Source organism: Prinia subflava, chromosome 5 (assembly GCF_021018805.1).
Source record: "Prinia subflava isolate CZ2003 ecotype Zambia chromosome 5, Cam_Psub_1.2, whole genome shotgun sequence".
Classification (NCBI taxonomy): Eukaryota; Metazoa; Chordata; class Aves; order Passeriformes; family Cisticolidae; genus Prinia; species Prinia subflava.
The window spans coordinates 11,865,270-11,885,189 of NC_086251.1; the positions used below are offsets into that span (position 1 = coordinate 11,865,270).

General features: G+C 38.1%; 1 protein-coding gene across 3 annotated transcripts in view; it reads left to right on the forward strand.

The window, feature by feature from the left end:
• DENND5A (DENN domain containing 5A) overlaps positions 1-19,920 on the forward strand; it is a 60,155-nt gene that overhangs the window by 26,745 nt on the left and 13,490 nt on the right. The window contains exons 6-15 of one of the 3 annotated variants that reach the window (XM_063398024.1): positions 7,068-7,385; positions 8,690-8,905; positions 9,785-10,019; positions 10,456-10,606; positions 11,204-11,297; positions 13,251-13,358; positions 14,298-14,429; positions 15,966-16,118; positions 16,925-17,029; positions 19,272-19,356. In XM_063398024.1, coding sequence (XP_063254094.1) covers positions 7,068-7,385; positions 8,690-8,905; positions 9,785-10,019; positions 10,456-10,606; positions 11,204-11,297; positions 13,251-13,358; positions 14,298-14,429; positions 15,966-16,118; positions 16,925-17,029; positions 19,272-19,356 — 1,597 coding nt within the window. The remainder of the gene's footprint in view (positions 1-7,067; positions 7,386-8,689; positions 8,906-9,784; positions 10,020-10,455; positions 10,607-11,203; positions 11,298-13,250; positions 13,359-14,297; positions 14,430-15,965; positions 16,119-16,924; positions 17,030-19,271; positions 19,357-19,920) is intronic. The other 2 variants (XM_063398025.1, XM_063398023.1) reach the window with 2 other exon arrangements.

Consider the following 19,920-nt stretch of genomic DNA (forward strand, 5'->3'; position numbering starts at 1 on the left):
AAGATATTTTTGTGAACCTCCAGTCTGGTCTCCATGCCAACATTGCTCTTTTTCTCAAATCCATATGCTAGTAGTTTTAATTTGTTTTTCCTGGCAAGTTCAAAGTAAAACTTTTTTTTTTCAAACTTTTTATTCCTATGAAAACTAAAATGTTTAATAACTTGATTTCTTTGTCTCACTCTTTTTTTTTTTTTTTTTTTCCCCACTGGCATAATTAATAACAGAGTATTGTATGTTCTTGTCCTGAAAACAACAGTCTATTTTGACTGTACTGATAGACATAATTAATATGGTTAGCAGACTTTTTAGAGAGAATAGCTGATAAAATAAAATGCATGTATGGATATGCATGTTAGTATGCACCATGGATGTTTTCACTTTTACCACAAGCTTCTAAAAGACTGGCCTCCTTTTGTAAAGAACTTCCTCGTTTAAAAATCACTTCAATACTTCCAACTAAATAAACATATTTTAATTTCAAATAGACATTTTGGTTATTTGAAAGGTAAATAGTTTTTGGAAGAGATTTATCGGGTTGTTTTGGAAGTTAAAGTAAGGCAGTTGATCTATTTTTAGATGTTTGAAATGAAATCCAAGTACTATTAAAAAGTAATCTGACACCTCAATTTACATTTTATTTTACAGGTAGCCTGTAAAGGAGTAGTTTTTTGACAGTATCTTACAGAGATGAGAATTGTCTGGGAGGGGAGGACAGACAAGACAAAAGGCAGCAGCAACATGCCCATGTGGTGGAATTTGCTGCAAGACTTCCTTGTCCTTCTGAAGTTTCAGCTTTTCTCTTTCTTATTTGAAGAGTGAACTCTTAAAACTTTGTACACAATGAGTTTGACCTAACCTGAGAAATCCTATTGGTAGTCACTGCTGCTGGGTAAGGTTTCTTGTGAGCTGTTGAAGTCCTTTGCATTGCAGGCTGGAGATGTGGCTGTGGCATAGAAGTGGACTGGAGACTCCTCCATTCTCTTAGTAAATAACTAAAAATTATCTTGTACCAGTAGGTTTGTTTATTCAAGGGGTTAAATAGACTGGAAAGAACAGGAGCTCACTATTATTGAGGTTTTCATTGTAGGGAGTTTGCTTAAAAAAGCCTAGCTAACCAAAAAAGAAACCCAAGCAAACCCCCATGGAACAGCAAACGAAAACTGCCAAGGAACGTGAATAATGCGTTGTTGTAAAGCAGTAGAAGAGGACATATGGATTCCATTATTTGTACTTCAATAAAGACAATTTTATTATCAGTATCAGAGGTGCTATTAATATTTAACATTGTTTATCTCTGAAGTTTGGAATGTATATCAACATTTATGAACTCATCAGGGTTATATGAGGAACTCCTCTAGGCTCCTGATATCAGAGTTTTCCTCACTTATCACAAAGGGTATATATATAAGAGCTGTTCTGTGTTGTAATTTATTCTGAGTTCTGCAAAAAAAATTTCTCTGTCTTGAAACTGCCTAAGCTGCATCTCTGTTCCTAATTTGTTTAAACGGATGTGGGACAGCTGCTGTTAAAGAAAGCAATATCTGATTTAGGCAGGGGCCAAAGAGGTGAGCTTTGAGAGAAAATCTAGTTAGTGCTTCTCCGCTGAAGGTCATTGTGGAAGAAAATAATATTGCTGTCTAGCACAGCGTGGATACCTCTGTGTCACTGGAGACTTCTTCATTGTGATTTTGTAATGGAGTTTTAAAGACTAATTTGTCTTACTCAAAGTGTTTTAGGCTAATACTCTTAGGCTAATAATGTGAGAATACTGTCTGTCCCAACTCAGTTAGGTTTGCTTTGGTTAAGTCTTGCACACATGTGCCATAAGGCTTGTTTTGGTGGCAGCCTCCCATATTTATGTCATGTCTGGTTTTTCCAGGGGATGCTTTACCATATGAGCATGGAGATCCAGCTGTATCCCAGAAGTTAATGCTTGTGGCAGATGATGATTAAAATCTCCAACAAAAAAGTTGTGTTAGTACAAAATTCAATTTTAGGTTATCCCTTGGGTACATCAGAACATGTCCTGATGGAGAATTCATTGAAGACCACCAATGACCTACAGACCTGACTCTCTGTAGCCCACTAATATTAGGAAATGCTGAGGTTTAGTTTGGATTTGAGTTTCTCATGCATGTCAGCAGCAGAGTGCTGCTGCTTTTCTGAGGGCTCTGTGTATGCATGAGCATCCTTGTTGTTTCCCTGGCAGCTGCATTAGGGGCTTGTGAGGAACCCAAAAGAGAAGGGGGAGAGCATGGGACGAGCTGTGCTAGAGTAAGGTGCTGCAGATGTCATAGGGGAAGGGAAGAACATGTAGCTGCTTGAGATGTTACTGGCAAAAGTGTGCTTTGTTTATCAGTAAGACTGATCAATAAAAGTGGTTTTAGCAGCTTACTTGCAGATCACAAACCTAGCAACTACTGAAGTAAGATTGGGTTTTTTGATGTGTCTTTGCATTTCCTTCTAAGGAAACTTTTGCAGTGCTATAGAAATACATTTTTAACAAGCAAGTTAATCCAGACCGTTTCATGCAGCAGGATATGCATGTATATCTCACCACTCTAATTTAGGGGAATAGTAGAAATTGAAATTATTTTCAGTGGAAATAAGCAGTGCTGAATTTCCAGCACTGGTGAAATCAGACAAAGTAGTATCTCATTAAAAAGCCTGTTTTTAATGAAGTGATCCCAAGAGTCTTGGGCAATAGCTTTTTGTGTTAGAAAAGTTGAAAGACTTTAAAACACAGAATGCATTTTCTCTGCTAGTATAAGACAGATTATATGTATTTTCAGTGTTTTTATTTCAGCCATTAAAAGGATGTGGTTCAGTGCTAAACTTGGAAGAAATTCTGTGGGTTTTTATTTTTGTAGGTTGTTTCAGAAGATAAGAAAGGTCTTCTGAAAAGCCTTTTTGCCTTCTGATGCTAACACATTAGACCAAAATAATTATTTAAAGATAATCACTGCTTTGTATGTATTCTCAGGCTATCTGCTGGTGGTTTGATCCTTGATAATACTGCACATTTATTGACAAACCTCAGTTTTATATTTTCTTGTACTCCAGGGTGAACAGCCACCTGAGGAGTTTCTGGAGGCTGCAATGAACTGTAAGCTGTTCTCAGTTCCAAATTCTGAGGTGGCATGAAGGATAGCAGTGCAGAGAACAAATGCAGAAGGCTTACAGGAGTGGCACAGGAGCATCCTTCAGAATTTAGGACCACTGTAGACACATTTGCCACAAGTCAGCCGTGTTTGTATGAAGTTGTACATTCATGTTCTCTGTGTTTTGTGTGAAATGGGTGCTTATTTGCAAGGCTGGGGCCAAATGCACAAAGGTGTTACAGGCTGTAGATGAATGAGGTTTAGTCTTTCAGTGCTGTATTCAAGCAGAACCTAAATAATTTCCTTCTGTTGTTTGGAACAGAGCTAAAAGGAAGGATATGAACTTGATGCAGGCCCTGCTAGATCTGTGTGGGGCTTTGGCCTTTATTGTACTTGAAGTCAAACTAAAGAATTGCAATTTTCTTTTGGTTTTGGAGTGGATGGGTGTACTTCAGACCCCCACTAAGCCACATGGAAAGTGGTGCTGTTGGCTTCAGGGAACCAGGCACTGGCACCAGATACACGAACACTGATTTGCTTAGATTCACATTTCTTAGATTTGTAAGATTTTCACCTGGACACCCTGTTACTTGGAATGGTAAAAGTTTTGACATCCTTTGTCCTTAGTGCAGTGTCTCGGGAGAACCTTTTATTTTAGATGATGTGATGTGTTCTCTCTTGTGGCAGTCTGCTAAGGAAGTGAAATGGTGTGTAACTGTTTTGGGGTATTCTTTTGATCAGAAAATTGGTATGTGAACAACAAATAAAAGAAGATGACTGTTCCAGAATCCTGAAATACCAAGTAACTAACTTAAGGATGCTCTTTCAATTATATCTCTAGTTACACTTGTTGCCATGTATCTTATCTTGATATCATTTTAGTTTTGTGTGCATAACATAATAAACAGTGTATCTGTGTAGAGAGCTGTCAGCTATTCACAGCCCACTCGACTGTGCTGCCTCCAGAGACAAAATAACTAAACCCTTGTGGCCAAAGAACTCCTTTATTTTTCTGCTTTGTGCACTTGCCCAGTTCCTAGCATGCAAAATGCTTTGGATTACCATGATTTTATAAATAAGTGCCTTGTAATTTGTTTTTAAGGAGACGACCCCTCTATCCTTACTGGTATTCCATTCTATTGGATCTCTAGTGTAGCAGCATAGTGAGATTTACTGCTCTGGTGTCTGTTGCTGATTTACTTCAGATTTCATTTTTAGAGAAAAATTCTGGTTTGGTACCTCTTGAAGGGCTTCTGCATTGAGATGTTTTTGCTATTTCTGTTCCCTGAGGAGCATAGCCTTCTCAGAAGTGTGTATGCAGTTCTTGAGAATGACCTCAGCTTCCCTGTCTTCAGAGAGGCTAAAGTCACCTATGGAATCTTTGCTTATGATACTCTGAGTAGTCCTCTATCTTATGTGTTATTAACCAAGCACTGGATAACTACAGTGTCTCTGAAAATATTCTTTACACTCTATTTAGAGTATTGCTGTGCACTGACTTTTTAAAAAATGCTCCTGTATAGGCCAATTTCTGGAAAATGTAATTACAAGTTGCATGATAAGCCGTCATTATTAGGAGCTCAGAGTATTTAAACTGTGTGTATTGCTCTCAGAGAGGAAACCTGCAGAAGGGAAAACCACATATTGGAAGAATTAACCAGGTGTTTGCACAGGTAATTATAAGCAATTTCAGCAAGCATTGAATTTGGCTTTTTCTTCCATTGGCAAGGAGTTTAATTTCAGTGTGAAGATTAGGATTTCTACATTGGTAAAGTTAATGTTTGATTTCTTTTTGGCCAAGTGCTTTGTGGATACACCCAAGCTTATTTACCAAGAGTGATGCTTTCTGCAGAATCTGATCCAAAAAGGAAAGAAAGTTGAATGGCATCAATTAAAGGACATTGTAAAAGGAAGTAATACAATTAAACTGTTTGAAGAGTTTCTTATTGAGTCTGTCTTGCCATTTTGCAGACTGCTTGAGGCAAATTCAATGCTTTTTGTTTCTCCCTCAGCGCTGATTGGTAGGCATTGTGCTTGGTTTCAAAGCTTTATTTCTCTCCTGTCTTGAAGTGCTTACAGTGTTTCTGACAAATAGCAGCTGACTTGACTTCTGATCATCATGGAACCATGGGTGTAGTGGGAGTCTTGAAGCTCCCGAATTCAGATGCTGCTTGGAGCACTGCTGATATTAGGGAAATTTCAGCAATCACACCTGCCCTGCATAAAAACTTTTTCTAAGGTGCACTAGAAACTGTTTGAGAATCAATGTGTTAATTCTCTTTATTGACCTTGGATTCTTTTGCAACACCTAATTCAATTTGTGATTTAATTTCCAATAAAGGATCTATGCAAGAGATATTAAACTGTTTTATATGCATTCCTTCGAGCGCTAAAAATCAATCTTCATATTAAAATGTTAGAACATTAGGAAATAGAGAACTAGAATTATGTTTACCTTTGTAACTATGGATAATATTGTAGCAGGGCATGAATTGGACTAGTGCAAGCTAGTGCAGTATGTCCAGTGAAGTTCTGCTTTAAGAATTCTTTTTTCAGTTTAAATGTTGAAGCTCAATAAGGTATTTGTGTTTTAAGGAGAGTTGACACTCTCTGTTCTATAGAAACCTGTCACAAGTACTAAATGTATATTTTCATAACAGTTTACGTAAAGGAACAGATCTCATCAGGCACAGCTTATTCTAGTCTACCTATGGTCAGACCCACAGCAAATTCCTACGAGAACTCCTTGTGGCTCTGATTTCTGGCATCATTCACTATTCATTCCATGTGAAGTTGATATCGTCTAATTATTTCTTTCCAATTAAATTGTGGTGGTGCTTCCATCCTCCTGCACTTACTGAATCATAGGAAGAAACTGGAGATATGTCAGATCTCATAGACCTGAAAAGAGTTTTTGCTGCCAAGCTGTAGTGAGACCTGAATTCAGATGTGACTCCTAGAATAATGCAATGCAGTTAGGTTGGAAGTACACCACAATCTAAGGGAAAGGATTTTGTGTAGTGAAGGTTAAACAGAATAGTGACAGTCCATGTTAATTCTGAGGTGAAGAGAAACTGAAATGCTTCTACAGAAGAGCAAAGTTACTTCTCTGTTCTTAACTTCCCATGCAGATTTCACACATGGCTGGGGTTCTTACTGCTATGTGTGGAGTTATGTAATGTCTTGAAACCATTTGATTTTGCAATGTAGAAGCTGGCAAAAAAGGGAACCTTCCTCCTTGCCAAATAAAGAGTGAGGTAAACCTTGAAAGGTGCAGAGCTGCTTTTGATCTTGCTGTGGAAGCCACATAGGTGGTTTTTCTTTTCTTTTTCTTCTCTCGACCTTGATCTTTTTTGGTGGTAAATGAGTTGGAGATTGAAACAGAAAAACAGAATGAAAACCAGTTCATTTCATTTTTCCCTTGGAAACAAATTTACTCATTCAAAGAATTACCTTAGTTGTCAGGCAATTGCATTTCGTTGTTTATTAAAGAAGAGAAGATAACTTTGTTGCACTTCTGCAGTATCAGCACACCTTTTAGACTGAGCTTTGCTAAATCTTTTTGAGAAATCCACTGATGGTGTGAAAAACAGGCAGTCGCTTACATATAAGCATGTATAAAAAATAGGATTGCATATATCCTGTAGTTAAAATTTAGCTGTACATGTATGAAAAAAAATCATACATCTATACCTAATTTATGTTATAATCTATTTTGTACATAGTAAATGTCTGTAAAATTAGTTTTCTTTCTCAGTTTTGTCCTTAAAAGACCTGGAAATGTAAGTCTTGTGTTACATTCTTCAAAGCCAACCAAACAGTTTGATTATGCTTGGGACAACTCTGTTTTACAAAATAACCAAACAAGTGCAAATGTATTTGAATCTTTAAATAAGCGCAAATCCCAAAGATTAATAATGTGCTTAGTGATATTTTAATGGTGTCCTGTTCTATATTAAATCCCAGGCCAACCTGTGCTTTGTGGATGTAGACAACCATTTCATTGAGCTGCCAGAAGACCTACCCCAGTTTCCAAATAAGCTTGAGTTCATTCAGGAAATTTCAGAGATACTGATGGCTTTTGGAATTCCACCTGAGGGGAACCTGCACTGCAGTGAAAGTGCCTCCAAGATGAAGAGCCTCAGAGCATGTGACCTGGTTTCTGATAAAAGAAATGGGAACATAGCAGGATCACCTCTGAATTCGTATGAGCTGCTAAAAGAAAACGAGACTATTGCAAGACTCCAAGCACTTGTTAAAAGAACAGGTGTGAGTCTAGAAAAGGTAAGAGATGAAATGAGCTGCACTCTCTCTGGTCCTGCAGTGGCAGATGGCCTGAAGTCACAGTCCGAAGATGCTGTATGTCTGTCTTCACTAGAAGAAACTCTCTGTCAGCATGTTCTCAAACCTTGTGAACACCTGGAGAGAAAAGAACAAGCTTAAAGGGAGAGAGGGAATGGGATTTAACATCTGAGAAAACCTTTCGTATCTGCCAAGTGTTCCTTTACCAAGATAATGTGTTTAAAAGTAGCACTTTGCCCTGTTTATTCTTGGTTTTAAGATTTATTATAAATTGGCACCACTTTTTAATGAATTAAGTGGCTTAAATTGACATCTAGATAATCCTGAACTTTGCATCCAGTCTTAGTTTCTATAGATATCTTTCTTATGTCTAGAATATATATATAATTTTGCTTATATGTAATATATTTGCCGCAGTTATTGTGGTGCCTTTTTCTGGTTAATGTTGTCGAGTTCATGAGTGTCTGATTCCCAGCAAGTGGACATGGACAGCTCATGGTCATCCTGATTGGATTTTTTGAGTGATTAGAATTGTGAAACAAAAAATAAATTGTGGCCCTTTGTGCATAAAATATACTACCTGAAAGACCACTGGGAGTTTTTTGAGCTTTTGTGGAATGGAGTGAAGACTGTCACTGTTGGTAATTGTTTCCCCCCATGAATTCAATATCTCAATTTTAATGCTTTTTTTTTCATAAATTCTAGCCCATATCTTTACTGAAAAAGCATTTCTTAAAGATTACTCCGAGGTGTGTAATGGGGAATTGTGATTTACACTGCTAAGGGCTTGGGCTACAGGGAATTGGCTACTGGACATGCACAGCTTCTTGCTACAGTGCATTTCTGTCTTCATTTGAAAGCTGGTATGTGTTTAACAGTTCTAAACCTGGAGTTGTCTGACACACCAAATATGCCTAGTATGCAAATTTCTAGAAATAGTAAGAACCTCTAAAAAGCCTTTGCAGATCACTGAAGGGTAAGAGAAAGTAAATTAAGTCTGTGGCATACATGGGCATATATATGGTTGTTATTTACCCTTTTAAAATTTAAAACATATCCAGTGCAAACAGTACTGAACTAAGTTTTGGTTTATTATGAAAAATTTTCTAGGCAAAGGTTTCTGCCTAGATTTTTTTGATTTTGCTCTTTTATTGCAGTGAAACAGTAAGAATTTTTCTGTATTGAAATGTTGACTTGAAGAGCTAGCAGCTGAATGGCAGATTAAAGTCTGGAATGCCTGACAAAGCATCAATACAAATTATTTGTGCTTTCCCTTGCTTTTTTAGATGGAGGTGAGAGAGGAGACCAGTAGCAAAAAGGATCTTAAAATTCAGTGTGATGAAGAAGAATTCAAGATTTACCAGCTGAACATTCAGATTCGGGAAGTTTTCGCCAACCGCTTTACACAAATGTTTGCAGATTATGAAGTGTTTGTCATTCAGCCCAGTCAGGACAAGGAATCCTGGTTTACAAACAGAGAACAGATGCAAAATTTTGATAAAGTAAGTTGTAATAAAAAGGTACATCAATGTCAGAGATAAAACAGTATTGAAACCTAAGGCTTTGTGTATCGAGCCATCAAATGGAAAACTGTACTGTCAAAATGGTAATTTCTTCCTTACATTTCAGTGTTCCACAAAAAAGTCACATCTTACATATGTGGAAAAATATATACAAATACAGACTTGGTGACCTAAAGATACTCTTTTAAGGATACTGTAGAAAAATGCGGCTTGCTGTAGAAAAATATCTTAGAAAGCCTCACTTTGGGGTTAAATATTACCAGTGAAAACTTTCATTTTTAACTAGAGCAATTGCCAAATATCTTAATGAATTAAGTCGTGACCCCAAATAATGCTTATGTACATGTGTACCAAATGTATTCCTAAGTCTTTTATAGAGAAACATAAGACCCAGATCTTCAAATTTTTGTACTGTCTTCTTTGCTGGAGATACTTGTGAGCAGGAGAGTTCACGTGGGTAGAGGTTGTTGCAGCATTGTCTGCTAAAACACTCATCTGAATCCCACCAAGTGGGACGAGAAGATTCCCATCAATTCCCCAAGCTGTGAGCCCAGTCAGAATTACAAAATCACCACACCTGCACTACTGATGGGATCCAGTTGAAATTTTTAGAAGATTAAGGAAATGCTAAAATCAATGTACCAGTTATTGTGCTGTACAGTAGGTGATTGTTCTGATGCTGAAAATTTCATATAGATTGCTTGTTTTGGGGATAGAATTGATGTGTGTCATAAAACCAGGCTTTAAGTGGCACCAAAGCACTCTCATACATCCTTGATCAGAAAAATTGGTGCTTCTGGTGGATGTCTCTCTTTCTTTGCAGACTCCCAAACACTCTTATCTCTTCTTGTCTCTTAGGCTTCTTTCTTGTCTGACCAGCCTGAACCTTATTTGCCTTTCCTCTCGAGATTCCTGGAGACCCAAATGTTTGCATCCTTTATTGACAATAAGATTATGTGCCATGATGAAGATGACAAAGACCCTGTTTTGAGAGTTTTTGATTCTAGGGTGGATAAAATCAGGCTGCTGAACGTCAGGACACCGACTCTGCGCACATCTATGTATCAAAAGTGCACAACCATCGATGAGGCTGGTAAGGGCCATGAGGCACTTGCTTGACAATTATTGCAACTGATCAGTACTGTTTGTTGTAGATTAAGTCATGATTCATGCTTTGAACTCTTGAAAAAAATAGACCAAAATGGCTGAGATGTAAAGCTTAAATGGGGGACTATGTTTTCTGTGATGTTGAAATTTGAGATGAAATTAATGTAAAATAGAACTCAAATGTTTTCCTGCATGCTTTGTGTGTGAAAGATGTCTGAGCTTAGGAAGATGAACGATTTTCTCCTTTTGGTGACATTCTTTGATGTCAGAAAGAGTCGTGTACTAATGTCCCTTAGTAAGTCCCTTAAGTAAGCAACTTCCACCTCTTTCTTTAATTGACATCTGCTTTTTATTCAAGATACGTGATTATAGATACATGTATGATAAAAACACCTTAAAAGTTAACTTTGTTATTATTTCAGAGAAGTCTATTGAACTAAGGCTGGCAAAAATAGATCACACTGCAGTTCACCCACACTTGCTGGACATGAAAATTGGACAAGGGAAATATGAGCTTGGATTTTTTCCTAAGCTTCAGTCTGATGTTTTATCCACTGGCCCAGCAAGCAACAAGTGAGTAAGCTAAGGCAACAGGTGCTGAGTATTGACAATATCTATAGAATGTCCCTAAAGCAGAGCTCTTAGAAAGCAAAGTCAGTTTTAGGTTTGGTTTTTTTCAAGTGGGAGCAGATCAGATGATGTGGGCTGGGGTTTCTGCTGTGTCTGGTTTTTTTCCTTTTTTAAATCTGAACTTCTTAAGCAAATTTGCTGAGGAAAGCCCTTTTATGTTTGAGATGATAGTCTGTGTACTTTGAGTTACTTACAATTGTTGTTAATATAAAAGCAGATCTCCTTATTTGATCTCAAGTAGGAGCTAGAAAATATTTTAGGATATTTTCTTACAAAAATCCTAAAGGAGAAGGCGGAAGGCTTAAATTGTCCCTGGAATTGTGGAAAAGAAAAAAAAGAGTAAAAATACACAGCAAGAATATGTGATACAATATTCTAAAATATTTTGGTTGCCCAATATTCCAGAGATTTTGTGTGTGTTTGCAGCTACGCTTTGGCTGATGTAATTGATGTTCAGTAAAGAATAAGCTGGAAACCTCTGATTGCCCCTGCCCCTCCCCTGACTCTGACGTTTGGCTGATGTTATTCCCCCACGTGTAGGTGGACAAAGAGGAACGCTCCTGCTCAGTGGAGGAGGAAGGACAGACAGAAGCAACACACGGAGCACCTGCGTCTGGACAATGACCAGAGAGAGGTGAAAATTGCTCAGCTCTAGAGATCTGGTTTTTTCTTTCCTAATGGCCTGAAAAGCACTCTGCAACTTCATGAAATGTCTAGGCAGTTACTTGCAGTTCATGTCTGCTCTCCCTTAAGTGCATTTAATACAAATGAAGTAGCAGACCAAAAATATTTAATTTTCTTATGATAAAAGTTAGTAATTTTTGTCCCCTCTCTGGACAAAATTATTTCATTCTACATATAGGAGAATTCTCTGATAATATAACCACATGATTTCCTTTTGTTCCTTTTTTTTTCCTTTTAAAGGGAATGAGTATGAAGAGGGAAATTAATAGTTTTCAGCCATCTATTTCCCATCTCTAAATAACTTAGTCACCCTATGCTTCTTTTGTCTATTTGATGGAGGAAAGAGAACCACTTCTAGAGAGGGATTAGTTTCATCCTAAAATTAGGAGCATTGCCTTTTGGAGTTGCCTAAGTGTCTTCTGTAGACCATAATAAAAGTCTTAAAGTGACAAAGTGAGAGACAACTTCATTCCTAAGGTGAGAATGTGAAGCTCACCCATGCTGTCACGTTTGTGTCTGCCTGTTTTTACACAGCACAATCTGATGCTGATTTACCCACCTTCTGAACTGATGAGCATCTCTCACCACTGCTCCTACAGCTGACACAGTTTTTCTTTGTGGTGAAGTGGTTTTGAAAGATCTGGGTGAAGTGAACTAATTACAGTAATTTATATGGTCCAGACTGCAAACTGTTACACCAGGTGTTGATTTATGAGTAATTCCAAGAATAGTCTGACTCAAAGTAGTAGAGGTTTTTTGTTTGTTTACTAATCCCAGAGTTTTGCTTTTGTTTGCGTGTTGTTCATTGAAAACAGTATTCTCTTGCCTTGTTAATATAGTTACAAAAGCTTAATTTTGAATTTTAAAGGAGTAGTAGTCTTCTATTGGTTAGGATAGTGTTGTGAAACTCAAATGTGTTTGTTCAGTTCATCCTTTTGTGATTGTGATGGATTTAATTGCCTTCCTAGTGTACTCATTTCCGGAATTTACTTACTGGTTTGTTAAAGTTTTGTTGAATTATAGTGTCATCTCTGTCATCCATAACCATGTAACAGAAAAATGTCTGCATAATAAAAAACCTCTATGAGTAGTTTCTGGCTTTAACATTTTCCATATGCTCAGATAACTCTAAAGTGCTTTTTTAGTTGTAACAGAAATGAATAGTAGTTGATTTCTAACCTCATTACTGTGCTAAACAAGACAATTGTTAAAGCATGTAAAGTTCTGAGCTAATTACAAAGGCAAAAATCTACCTCTGGTCTCTGGAGTGTTTTGTTTGTTTTGTTTGTTAGCTGATTCCTCACAAGTCCATTTCCTATAGGAGTTACTCTGTCTCAAAAGGCAAATAATATCTGAGGAATAAATGCTTTGAAATACATGCTTAGGTGGGGGTACTGAGTACCAGTGGTAATGGTGCTGTTGTTCTAGGGGTTTATGCTGTACCTAATTGATGACATAATGGTGATTAAGCATTGATCCCTTCTCTGGGTGAAACTCAGACTTCCACAGTAAATTTGAGAGTGGGGAGGGAGCTCTTCTTAGGTGAACACTGGAGGTCAGGCTGAACAGGAGGTGTCAAACTGCAGTGTTGGGAGCTTGAAACAAATTGAAGCTTTGCAACAGCCAACAAAAATCTGTGCAATTAAAACTTTTTATTTGTAAACATGTGTGCCTGGAGGGCAGAGTTTACACCAATCCACTGGTTTAACACCATCTTTTCTTTTTTCCTTTCAGATTCATTACTTACGAATTTATTTTTATGTTGAATTCTTGGGAGTTCTGCACTGTATTATGCCTTCACTCTTCCTTTTCTGTTTTGCATGCTTACTTTTATTACTTCATGTGTGCTTACCACTTTCATTTTACATCTGCTTGGCTTTTTGCTGCCAACTTTTCCTGCCAGCACCTGGACTTTTCCATGTCAGAGCTTCAGTTGCAGTTATGTTTAGACTGGGACCAGCATGATTGGCCCTTCATGCCCTCTATAAAATCTGTGTCAGAGCATTATCTGGTATGTCCAATGCACAATATGACTGTAATCATGGTTCTGGGTAAAGATGCATAATTAAATGTATATATATATATCATAGTTCTTTAGTGCAAGGTGAGTGGAGAAGGTGGGGTTTTCCCTCTTTGTTGTGTTTGACGGGTCTATTCACTGACAGCTGGTCATTATTTCAATGTAAGTTAGAGAGGTTTCCTGTTAATTTGGCATATGTGCTAATCCTGAGTACTCCATCAGTGCCTGTACAGGATTTTCTTTCTATCACTAATTCTCAGTTAGCTGTGCCCCAACCAACCTGTGATCACCTGGCTTCCAAAATATTTGTCATATTACTCTTGTCTCTGGGGTGGAAACAATGGCAACTCCTTGACAGTAGTAATAGGAGCAGAAGAGCTCTTTCAAGTAGAGTGGATTCAGGAAATGATTTTCCTCAAAAATGCAGCTGGTTCACAGCTGAGAGATGTTGCTATCATTTGCATTTTGCAGCTGCTTCCTGAAAGAGCAAAGTTTTCTTGCAGCCCCCATGTAGACCAGTCTGCCACTTGAATAGTTGTAGTCTGTGTAGTTTTTGCAAATTTTCATTTAAATTAAAAAAAAAAAAAAAGACAGTTGGCAGTGGTGCAGGGAGTAATTCAATCTCTATGCATCTGAATATCCTTTGCAGTTTGTATTGTGTTTTTGTAATTCAGCAATGTGTGTTCTATAGACAATATAAATGTATAGACAATATAAATGGGGATTTGACCTCTGGTGAAATAGCAGTTGAAATGTCTCAGCTCTAAATAATGCTGGATATAAAAAGGGGCCTTTTCTGAAAGAGAACCCGATCCTTTCCTCCTCACTCCAGTGGTGTGGGTTATAAAGATAAGTTTGCCTTTTTCTCTTGGCCAAGTAGTCTCACTTGCATTTTTGTCTGTGTTTGTCCATTTTCTCCCCCAAATCCAGAAATACATCCAAGAAGCCAGGAATCTGGGCAGCACCATTCGGCAGCCCAAACTCTCTAACCTCTCTCCATCAGTAATTGCACAAACAAACTGGAAGTTTGTAGAAGGCTTGCTGAAGGAATGCCGAAATAAGGTAATTCAGAGAATAATTCTGCTCTCCTGTACCTCATATCTATCCTTTCTGGACTATTTTGTATCCAGTGTGTTCAAAACCCCCATTTTTCTGCCATCTGTGCTTTTATATGTTGAGGATTTTTGCTTGGTGATGAGAAATTAATGAAGAGATAATGTATTCAGAAATTCTGCTAGGAGCAGAGACTTTATCAAGCAGATTTATGATAGAGATTGAATATTGTGAAGGGTCTTTACCATCGTACTGCCCAAGTCTATTATAGCGCATTTCAGTTATAACTAATGAGGCAGGACTATTTCAACAAGAGTGAATTGTCCAAATGAGAGGTTTGTAGTGAAAAAGCAGCAGCTTTTCTCATAACTACATTTCTGAGGTGTAAGTTTTTAAGCACTTAACAATGAAATTTGGTATTAATTTGTAGACATGCTTCACCAGTATATAGTTAACAACATATAAATCTGAAGTAAATGTTAATGTTTACAAAAATACAGCAAAGAGAATAAGTATGAAATAAACACATTCTTGTCTAAAGTCAGTGGATTTAATTACAGTAATAGTTATATACAACTTTGCATAAAACTCTATTTAATATGTGCATCTACTTCTGGTTTCACTTTTTGGAACTGTCCAAATAATTCCCATCCCTTAATAGACATGCAATAGATGGTGAAAATTTTTGAAGATAGATTTGGCTCTGTGACTGTGAGAAATTGCCAGAGGGGAATGAGGGGGAGAAGGTGCTAGGAGCTAACTTGGACTTCTTAATCTCCACCAAGATGGTGTAGAGGTGCTTAAGAGAGTATTCCTCATTTGAAAGAGAGGAACAGGAAACAGGAGAGGAATAGGAACAGAGATGAAAAAATGTGTAAGAGATGAGTGGAACTGATTCCCTCGCCATTTTTTCCTCTGGTTGGCTGTATGGTTAATAAGTATTGTGACTGGAAGACTGTACTTGAATAACTGGTGAAAGATTTGTTGGCAAGTATGAAATTGTGCACAGTTTAGGAGAATGTGGCTTGTGTAGAAGCTCAAGAGGTGCACTCTGGAATGGGTTTGGTTAATTCAAATGCCCTTGTGGCAGAACACCATCTCCCAGCAATGACCTACCCTGTGCTACTTGGAAACACTTGGGCTTATTCACCTACTTGGGGAGGAGGTGGACAAAGTGTCCACCTTGGGGAGTACATCCAGTACTCACCAGGCTTCAAAACTGCCCCAAGATCTGTGTTTGTGGCACTGCTGCTGAGCATCTAGCTTGTTAATGTGTGACCTGCTGTTCCCTTTGTTGGGGTTACTCTGCCCATTTGCAAACCCTTTTTTAGAAAACTAGAAGATCAGCACTCGTGCTGTCCTGGCTTGAAAACCAGGGACAAAAGCAGGGCAGTTCTGCACTAATGCCAGAAATATATATATACAGCCAGTTATTCTGCTGAAACTTTATCATCACGTGTTTTCTTATTGTCCATTTTAAAAGTATAAATGGTCTTGGAAATTTCTGGGAGAGATTTACCTCTCTTTTGCCTTGTCCTTTTTGAGACTAAGAGGATGTTGGTTGAGAAAATGGGTCGAGAAGCTGTGGAGCTTGGTCATGGTGAAGTGAATATCACAGGAGTGGAAGAGAACACCCTGATAGCCAGTCTGTGTGACCTCTTGGAAAGAATATGGAGCCATGGTCTGCAAGTCAAACAGGTGAGGAATAAATATTCCTGTACATTACAGAGCACACTTGCCTAAAGCTGTGTTATGCTATTCCTCTTTCTGCTTTCAGAGGACACCTTTTGTGTGTATGTAGATGTGTATGTCCCCCAGTCTTTTTTATGCCAGTTCCTACCCCCCTGTCTGTCTCCATATTATAGGATATGTGCAATTATACCTGTAGATGTGTTCCACAGATGACTTCTTGGAAGACTTTCCTTTTAACCTCGGGTTTTCATTTGATTTGGTGGGTTTTGGTAGTTATTTTTAATAGGATGGTAAAAAACCCCCTATTGCTGTGTTCTTAATATTTTTGTAAAAGAAGTTGCATAGGCTACAAGGCAGCATATCCTAATGGTGTTCTCAGTGGGATGGGGGAGTTGTTTTCCTGAAGGATAATTTAGTACTTCCAAGTAACAGTCTTGCTATTTTGGTTCTTTCTGAGTGATGTAGGGGTATTAAAATTATGGTTACTAGATCACTAGCTAGAGGTATTGGGTTTTTGTATGAAATTAATAATTGTTTTGCTCTTCTCTTTGGAGTCACTTGTGGGACAAGATGGAGTTTGAAGGGCCTTTACCAACTTTACTCCTCCCTTGTACAAAGGAGTAGCAAGGGTGGAGAAGATAACTTTTTTTTTTTTTTAATGTGTTCATAATCCGGACAACTGTAATCCAGTATCTCTGTTCCCAGCACCCAAACACCAGTGTTTAACTCTGCTCTCCTTCAAACAATACAACAGTTTTCTATGTGAAGATTTATCATGTGATTCTCTCCCTTCCCTCTTGTATATCACTTAGGATAGAAGCTGTACTGCTTTCATCTTAGAAGACAGAGCATCAGTATACTCTGCTTCAACCCAGATTTGGGCCTTTCAGACCACCAGACGGCCAACCCTTCATAAGGTTAATGCTTTGGATTGATTGCAGATGTTGGCAAACAGTGCTGAATGGTGGAAGAAACAGAGTGGTGGAATAGAATAGAGGCCTGATGGAGGAAGTGAAGTATATCTCATAGTACGATCCAGAGTTTAAAAAAAGAAAAAGTAAAAAGGCACCACCAGTTCTGTGTGCTCTGGCCTTTATGAAATATGCAAAAGCCTGCTGTTTCATATATTGATTTTATATTTTTCAATAATGAGCCAAGGAAGACTCTTCTTTCTCAACTGACAGTAGTAATGAGGATGGCTTTCCTTCCACCAATCCCTGCTTTTACCTCTTCCCTGCTGATGAACCCCAGTAGTCCTACATTAGCTACCTACTGATTTTTCCACATGCAGAGGGAATCCATGCCTTCCATTGTCCAAGCAATGCAGGGGATTTGTGATGTAGGATCTAATGACTGAAGTAGTCTGGACTTTCAGAAGGCCTTGGTTATTCCCTTGCCCATTCTCTATCCCACTGCTTTCCTTAGGCTGTCTTCCTTCCCCTTATAGATCCAGCTTGCATCATCATTGCTGTTTGGTGAAGTTAAAGGAGAGGTCCACGGTGCTGAAGGAGTGGGCAGACACTGCATGAGTTCTCACATTCATCGTGGTTGTTGACATTGATTTGCTGCAGGATCCTTTGTTGCTGCTTTCTGTGATCTGCTGCAGTTTTCCTTGCCATGGCAGCTAGTTGCTGAACACTAGACTGTGTGTGCATGTGTGTGTTTATTGGGAGAAAACACAGTTTTGGATGTAACTCTTTGCTGGGTGATATTTTCCTGCTCTTTTTTATCTGTTTATAATAAGACTTGCAGTTTTGGCTTTCCATGTTGGATCTGTCAGGTACACACAAGACACAATGGATTTTTTTGTATCTTCACCACTGAGTGCATATTTTTAAAAGATTTCTGTCAGCATAGGTGTTACAGGCACTGTAGGATTTATTTGTCTGGAGGCATACCACTTCTGGAATAATCCCTCATGGTCAGTAGTTCTTTCTGTCAACTGTAGGGGGCTATAGGATGGAAATGGTTAGAGTTTTTTAAATATAGTTTAAAAAAAAATTAAAGATGAACCATCATTACTGCACTTCTGGGAAGGCACTTAGACAATTGTAGGTGAAATCGATAGTGCAGAATTGACAACTATTGCTTTACAGTCATGGTTTCATTCTGCACAAAGCTGTAAATAAAAATATGGCCTTATAATATGACAGCTTTTCTGAAATGCAGAATTGCTAGATCCTTACTGAGATTTCAGGTTAATATAGTAATTTAGGAAGATAAGTAATACTAATTATCTGTAAGTAATTTCAATTGATGTGCTGGAGAGCTTCTCTTTGCTTACTGCTGCCCTTCTGCAGGTTTGCAAGTATTTGATTTATTATGTGAAATATTTTATGATGAATCCAAGAATCTTTATCGTTTCCCACTCTAAGATTTTCTCACTCTGTTTTAAGCCAGCAGGGATTTAAGAAAGCAACATAATGAGCAAGGTGCGCCTTTTAACGTCCTTTGATGGATTTATCTTGGCCTAAGTATTACGTCCCAAATTCTAACTTTTAAGTTGGTTGTACAGTGTGTAGAACTGGAGTATTTTTGCTGATAAGCTTTCACTGTCCTGCTTATATTTTGGGATATCTTACTGTGTTTGTGATTTTCTGGGTGCTTTGCCTGATGAAATTGAGGGCAATCTTTTGAGATTCTAAAAATGGGCAGCATTTATCCATAACCCTGACTTGCTGGGAGGGGAGCAGGACTTGGCCTGGGTGTGTCTTGCTCAGGCTGGCTGTGTCTCTCTTGTCATTTCACTGCTGGAGAGGCAGGCAGGGAGAGACCCACAGGACAGGTCACAGCCTCAGATTTAAAACTCCATGTGCACACAGCGTTTTACAAGCCTTTGAATGTTTTCCTGTCATGGTAATGAACTAAGAGGGAAGAAGTTCCTTTGACTTTTTCCTGTTCCCAGAATCATTAGATCCCAGTAGTCTGACTCTTGCTTTTCCTTCTCATCCTCTTTACAGCTCCCAAGTGCCTCCAACTTGTGTCTTATTTTTGGTTTTTACCATTAAGTTTATAGGGAAAAACATCCTTAAAGCAAGTTTTTTTTTGTCATGGCTGATACTTTCAATGATGTTTTAAACTTTTTGGATTTTTTTTTTAATTCAGCTGGTAGTGATTTCTTTAACTAACTAACTTTTTTCAACTATGTTTTAATTTTAGGGGAAGTCTGCTTTGTGGTCTCATCTGTTACATTACCTAGAAAACAGACAAAGAAGAACCACATCAGGCAGCTTCAGTACCTCAGGTAAGATGGGCATCTGCTGGAAGAAGATGATTAAAAGCTGTGAGTAAGAGCTGCCTGCAGATTTACACCATGCAGTTTTCTTTCCCTTGGAAATACCCTTCACTCGATATCACTGAATCAAGTGTTACGTCTGCTCCAGGTTTAATATGGGCCTGGTGTGTTGTCTCAGTGTATTTTCAGAAAAATAAACTGGTTTTGTATTGAACCCACTTGTTTGGGTCTGGGATCTACCTAGCATGGTGGTCAGAAACCAGTACATCATCCTCCATGTGACACACAGGCCCTGCATGACTGCAAAGCAAATGATCCTATGGGAGGAGGTGGAAATCAAGTATAAAAACATAAGATTATACCCTAAAGTTTTACATTATGGCTTGAAAAACAACTGAACAGAAGGTTTATTGTTTAAAACACAAAACTGAAGAAACATTTTAAATTTTGTTGCATCAAGTAGAAGCAATATTACACACAAGGTCCACTGATAATATGTTTCTAGGATTATTAATGTAATTTTTAAACATTACTTCTTGTGTGAGGTGGGGGCATAGGCTATAAATCTGGAAA